Source organism: Lipotes vexillifer, unplaced genomic scaffold, assembly GCF_000442215.2.
Source record: "Lipotes vexillifer unplaced genomic scaffold, Lipotes_vexillifer_v1.1 scaffold23, whole genome shotgun sequence".
Classification (NCBI taxonomy): domain Eukaryota; kingdom Metazoa; phylum Chordata; class Mammalia; order Artiodactyla; family Lipotidae; genus Lipotes; species Lipotes vexillifer.
This window is the reverse complement of record NW_006796283.1, coordinates 4,388,131-4,394,902: the sequence shown is the minus strand read 5'-3', so window position 1 is coordinate 4,394,902 and position 6,772 is coordinate 4,388,131. Positions and strand designations below refer to the sequence as shown.

The window sequence follows — 6,772 nt, the reverse complement described above, 5'->3', positions numbered from 1 at the left end:
CTTCCAACGCAAAGCAAGAAGCGCTCCTGGGGAGCTTTCGTGGTCCGGCTCTCGGTCAGGGTAAACTCCAGTCTGGAGTCAGCAAAGTTTCAATTAAGGTGCTTCAGAAATTGATCCATAAGCCTTTGACTCTTAGGGAAACTTTTTATATTAAAATTTTTTTCTTCTAATTTTTTTAATCCCTCATGCAAAAAATATATAACATCATACAGGGCTGAAAGGCTTAGAGGAAAAAAACAAGTTTTCGAGCACCTACCAGCTCTCTCACCTTTAGCCATTTCTTCTTTATCTCCTCCATATTTCTATATGATATGTGTACACATTGATTTGCGTTCAGTCACCATTTCGGTTCGTTGTCACATGAGTTCATACACTGTGCCAGACAGGGCTCCACGAACTGTAAATAGAGATTGAACAGGACCGTCAGAATCACTGCCCTAGAGCGGCACGTGCCTCATACCAGACAGCAATTAGTGCTCTGAGGAAAAGTAGCCCAGAAAAAGTGCCTTGGATCACTGTGAGCGGAGGGGTGGGGTGTGGCGCTCTCCAGAGACAGCATTTGTGGGCAAAGTGTTCCAGGCAGGGGAACGGCCAGTACCGCAGCACCAGGGCACGAAAGAGAGGCCATGCAGGTGGTCAAAGAAGGAAGCACAGAGGGAGAGGAAGCAGGCTGGACAGAACACGGAGGCCTCAGGGCCTGTGCTCCACATGGGGGCACAGGGGGGACATGGGGGTCCCCCTGGGTGACGTGAAACCACCGTGTGGTTTTCAGCTGCAGGGGGCATGTTCTCTGCTCTAAGATGATGCTTTGGCTCATTGTTTGGAAAGATATAGCAGTGGGGAATCCGCCCAGAGGTCAGTTCATCACCAGGTGAGGGGGGAGAGCGGACCGGCTGAGGAAGGGCAGGAGCTGGGGTGTATTTTTAAACAGGGCTCTTCCCACTGCATTTTAAACGGACTAAGCCTGGCTGAAGTCAACGAGGTGTGAATACTCGTGAGGCTTTCTGAGGAAGGACGTACTTTCATTTTCCACTTTATGGAAAACTGAGAGAGAAGCAATTCATGACCTAATTGGGGCATCAGGAGCCAGAGTCCTTTAGTCAGTGGGACCTGGACCACTCGGTCTTGTCCAATCTGAATCCCACTTCCTCACAGAGATTCAGACACAATGGCTGCTCAACTAATATGTCTCTGTGAATGAGGAGCCTCAAATCCAGCTTTCCTCACAGGTGCTCTAACCACTACCCTGCCCTGCCTTCCACATCTGGAGATCTCCAGGATGAGTGCCCCTAACTTAATAAATTCCTTCCCCTTGTAGGAAGTCACTCGGGGCGATTCCACCTATCGTCAAGAGTGTTCTCTCCCAACAGGATAGAATACCTGTGGCCCCTCTGTCACAAAGTGATAGGACTTTTCAGATACTCCTATGTGGGCAAAAGTCACTGCAGTTCCACCTCTTATAAGGAGTGACGCTGCCTCTGATGCTACTTGAAGGTCCCTAGTCAGGGCCACAGGTAGAAGAGGCCCTTGATATGGGCTTTCTGGATTTCTGAAGAAGACGGAGTAAGTAAAAATGGAATGGAAAAGTAGACTGTAAAGGCACACTTGCTGGGAGACAGAGCTTGCGCTGTCAACACCGAGATGATTAGTGGTTCAGGCCTTACCGGAGACAAACCATCTACCTGACCAGAAGCTTCCTCTTTCAGCAGACCCAAAGCCCAACATCCATCCATGTGGCTCCTGCTCTCTGGCCTTCTCCAGTCAGAAAATCCTCAGCCAACACGTGGAATGCAGTCACCCGTCTCAGGTCCTCCCGAGAACATCTGCAAGAGACCGCGTACAACCAGAGGATCCCTGCCCAGGCTATCAAAATTGGCAGCAGCAATATTCTGACCCACACAGCTGGAGTAACATACCTGAATATCAAGAGGTCAAGGAAAGGTCCAAACCTTTGCTGAAAAGGATAAGGCTGGGGAGGATTTCAAGGGCCTTTTCCTACTCTCCCAAAGGACAAATGGGGAGCTCTAGGGCACATGAGAGAATGATGGAGGCAGGGCCCAGCACAGGCCAGAAAGTGAATCCAGAGGCCACAGGCAAATTACTCATGGGGGCAGGAGTATCAAGAGTTGTAAAAGTCAAGTACAGAGGCTGTGGGCAAGGCTCCAAGGATAGGTCTAGTCTCACCAAGCACCAGAGGACACACACAGGGGAGAAGCCGTATGTTTGCGGGGAGTGTGGGCGAGACTTCAGTCAAAAGTCAAATCTCATCAGACACCAGAGGACACACACAGGGGAGAAGCCCTATGTTTGCGGGGAGTGTGGGCGAGACTTCAGTCAAAAGTCACATCTCATCAGACACCAGAGGACACACACAGGGGAGAAGCCCTATGTTTGCGGGGAGTGTGGGCGAGACTTCAGTCAAAAGTCACATCTCATCAGACACCAGAGGACACACACAGGGGAGAAGCCCTATGTTTGCGGGGAGGATAAGGGAGTCATTACCAATAAACCACATCTTAGCCACGGGAGGATAAATGTAGCCACCACATACCTCGGCTCTGAGGGAGCTTCAAAGGAAGTCTATGACCCCTTACATTCCCTAAGAGTGTGATGAGCACAGAAATAACTGGTTAAGTAGATCCTCCGCTTTCATGATAAGAGAGAAGGTAGATAAACAGCAGAGGGTTTCTTAATTGCCCTGGAGATGTTCATACCAATCCCCTTCATGGTTTTTTGGACTCCTGTTTTAATAAATTTTGTCTCCATACAAATCTGAAGCCCAAACTGTGTACCTCATTCCCCCCTTATCACTGAAAGCAGTGGGGTCCAAGAGGGCCACAGAGAACTCATACTCGCAGCCCCGGTCTCCGTAGGAACTGAACCCCTGGAAGGGCATTCTCCCTTGGCCTCTCCTCATTCCTCTCTGGTCTCCTCTGACTTCCGTAGCCTCAAAGGTGAAGGCCTCATGCATGTGTGTGTGCATGCCTCTGTGCCTGGCTCAATCTGGGGTATCTGGTCTCCCTCGCTCTCTGCTGTCGCCTCAGGGTCAGCACAGCATGTGGACTCCAGATCCAACCATAGTGGGTCAGTTCTCAGCTCTGCCCTCACCAGCTGTGTGACCTATGGCAAGGTGCTCAACCTTTCTGTGCCTCTTTTCTAATCTATAAAATGGGATGGGATGGGAGCGCCAGTCTTTTGGTTTGATGGATAAGCACAGGCAGAATCTGGCACAGAGGCTGGCTGAGAGGGCAAGCCCCGCCCTTTGTTATTCTCTCCCTGCCCACGTCTTCCAGGTCTTTAGAGCTGGACAAAGAAGGGGCCACTCAGGCACTGGTCAGACACAGCTGCTTCACCTGCAGACTTAGCTGCCCTGACGAGGAGGTGAGAGGTCAGGATGCTAAGTGCGGGCAACCTCCCTTCCCACTGCTGCCCTTCCCGCTGAGCCTGGGCAGCCCCAGAGCCCCTCTACACACAGTCACCTGGGAAAGGCGGCCCTCGCCCACACCTGCTGAGAACGGAGTCTGGAGCCCTGCCTGCAGGCACCGGACCACCCGTGAGTCTTGGAACCTCTCCTGCCCCGCTGCACACAGTGTCCTCGAAGCCCACACCACAGCTTCTCTAACGCACGTGTCATGTACCTGGGCCTGTGTGCTTCAGTGCAACAGTGTCACCACCTTGAAATTCTTAACTGTTGAATATTTTATCCCTCATCTCACTTTTTCTAAGAGAAGTCTGGTGGAGAATGGGGCACGCTGTGAGCAGAGCAGGCCCGCACAGTGTGGGCTCACAGCTAACGGCCCCGAGGCCCCGGGAGCTCAGGGCTCCCGTGGAGCCAGCAGCGCAGGTGCACAGGCTGCACGTGAGGACGAGGTGGCACAAAGCCTCTCCCGCTGGGTAGGTGAGGGTACTGACAGCTCCAAGAGGCCACGCTGTGCTTGGACCCAGAACTGAGTTCTGGTACAGAAAGGAGGCCCCATCCTCTCCTCTCTGAACAACGTCCCTGCTCCTGAGGGAGCCCTAACTTGGCCCAGTCCTGTTCCCACCAGAATGGGTGCAGGAAGGCCGAAGGGGGGAGCCCAGACCCCATGGCTGCGAACAACGGCCCTTAGTCCCCCCTCCCCGTGCAGGCTTGTGAAGAAGCATCTCTACGTGAACCATGTGGACGTCAATAGCAAACATACACTATTATTGGCTCCTTTCTTTCATGCTTTTTTAAGGGAATGTGTGTGTCTGTGGCTTTGTTTCCCTATGAGAAGAGAAGCACCATAAACTTTCCATCTTCTGCGGCTCTCAGCAGGGGCCATGGGAGGGACGGAGTTGGGAGTGATGCCGGCAGAGGGGCTTTGACTGAAATACTGTGGGGGAGGGGCCCCAGAAACTTCCAGGGGCTTCTCACCTGCACCTCCCACCAGAGGTGGCCCTAGAATCCCCTGCAAGGCTGAGCCGTTCAAGGCCTGCCCCCTCCCCTCCCCTCCCCTCTGGCAATAAACCTCATTCCTGGTGAGGCCGCCAGCCCCCAAGACGCCCCGAGTTCCGGGCCCCCATCATCCGCGGCCTGCACAGAAGATGGATGACCTGTGTGGTGGCGGCGATGGTGTGCGACCCCACAGTTCAGGCACAAAAAGGCACTCCGGCCTCTCACTCAGTCTCGGCTCACCTCTAGCAAGGGGGCTGGCAGTTTATGCACCCTCCCGCCACTGGCAGCTGCTGGCAGCCACGATCCGCGTGCTGAAGGGGGGCTCGGAGGAATGTGCGCCGCCTGACACGCGCTGGGCTCGCCTCGGGACGCCTGCAGGGCCTCCACCTGACACTGCGGGTGCCCTGGATGGGCACACAGGACACCAGCAGCCTCCATCACATGTGCCACTCTGACCGCAGTGGCCCCATAGCTGTGCCAGCCCCACCTGCCTGCTGCTCTACCGGGACCCTAGCTGAGCAGGTGAGCACGGAGCACAAGAGGGTAAACTGGTCTTCGGCTGCCAGACTCCGCCTGGTCGGCCACTAGCCCAGCCAGTACCTGAGGCAGAGCTGCCTGTGGGGAGGGTGTCACCCACAGACGCTGTCCTCAAAGCTCAGGCCCCTGAAAACTTACCAAAGCGGTTTTCTTAAGTTCGTTTTTACAAGTAGGAGGCCGTTCATCTATCACCCAGAGAAAACTCCTGTAACATTCTGAAATATGTACTTTAAGATCTTATTTTGCAAGCTCTCGTGCTTGATGTCAACAGCTTTGTTGTTTTTTTCTTTTTCTCGTAATATGCAGGTGTTTAGAAAAAAAAGAAATTTAGAAAATACAGAAAATAAAAGCCACTCATAATTGTATAGGCAACACCAATTAATACAGCATCTGGTCACCACACACAGACACATGTGCACACACACAGGAACACACGTGCACGTTTTTCTTCTACGAAATCTTTCGAGCCCCCATCTTACCTCGTCACCGGCCTCTGTTTTTGCTCACCAAGACGAGCCCGCTGTGGCCTCGTGACCGGTAGGTTTCCATGCAACTCAGAAGCAGGCGGGCAGCAGGGGCTGTGAGGGGTGGGCACCGCCTGGCCCGAAGTGAGGAGACAAGAGCGAGCGCTTCTCCTCCGGGTGCAGTACCTTCAGGGGCCACTGGGGGAGGCACCGAGGAAGAAGCCTCTCAAGAGCCTTCCCTTCAGTTTCCATGGTTACAACGTGCCCCACGTCCCGGGGTCGGACGGGGGTTTAACGGACCTTCACTTGTTGGACATGAAAAGTGTTTCCAGAGAGAATCTGTCCAGATCTTGGCCTGGCTTGCTGCAGGTTTACCCATGTGGTGCATTCGGGGCTCAAGGAAGTTCTGCAGCTTCCCAGGTTTAGGGCTAAAGCACACCCCGCCCTCACGCCTCCCGCGGTCACTGCGTCTTCCCCGCCAGAGGAAGGTGTCTGGGACTATTAACTGCAAAGACACTACCGAAGAGGACAAAGGCCATGGCTGGCCCGGGGCTGGGGTGCTCCCTGGGGAGCAGAGGGGACATGGGACACTCAATGCTGGTCTCACCTGTCCTGCGTGCTTATCCTCCTTCTCCGTGGCTGTGCGGCTTTCTGCCCCCGGGGGGCTGCCAGTGAGGGGCTCCCGAGACTCTGCAGGCTGGGGTTGGCGGTGGGAGTGCCGGATGCCAGGAAACCCAAGACCCTCCAGCAGGTCAGTGCGGTGTGGACAAGACCTGGCCTCACTGGACGGCTAGGCCCTGTCCTTTCGGGACACCCTCTCTGGACCCCCGTCAGAGGGGTGGCTGTTTCCCCGATGCCCACCTTGGTCTCAGGAGGCAGAAGGGAGACTGGGTTATCCCTCCCACCTGCTGCCCGGAGAGTCACAAGGGCCCCTTCCCAAACAGTCGGAGCAGGCTTAGCAGAGGGAGTGCTTGGGTCTCACAGGGTCCCTATGGAGAGGGATTTACTCCTGACCAGGATCCTTCTTTGCTGGTTCTGTTTCTGTGCTGTCTTCACACCAAATCTCACAAGGACAAGGCCGCGTTTTTACAGCATCACTGGCCCAGGGGCCAGCGAGCCTCCTTATGGTGTGTTTGTTACAGGCAGGGAGACAGGGCGGCTGGTGTGACGCTCCCCCAGGCGAGAGAAGGGACCACGCTAGGTTGTGTCTCCTGCGAGGTTTCAGGGGTGGTGGCAATAGGGGCAGCCACTCCTTTTCTAAATATGTCAGACAACCACTGAGTTCTGAAGTTATTCAAGAAACTTTTTTTTTTTTTTTTTTTTTTTTGCGGCACGTGGGCCCTCCCACCGTTTG

General features: G+C 54.3%; 1 protein-coding gene across 1 annotated transcript in view; it reads left to right on the top strand.

Moving 5' to 3' along the window:
* Positions 1 to 1,958, top strand: part of PRDM7 (PR/SET domain 7) — a 10,965-nt gene extending 9,007 nt beyond the window's left edge. The window contains exon 10 of the mRNA XM_007468486.1: positions 1,691 to 1,958. Within this exon, the coding sequence (XP_007468548.1) occupies positions 1,691 to 1,958 (268 nt within the window). The remainder of the gene's footprint in view (positions 1 to 1,690) is intronic.
* Positions 1,959 to 6,772: the final 4,814 nt, after the last annotated feature.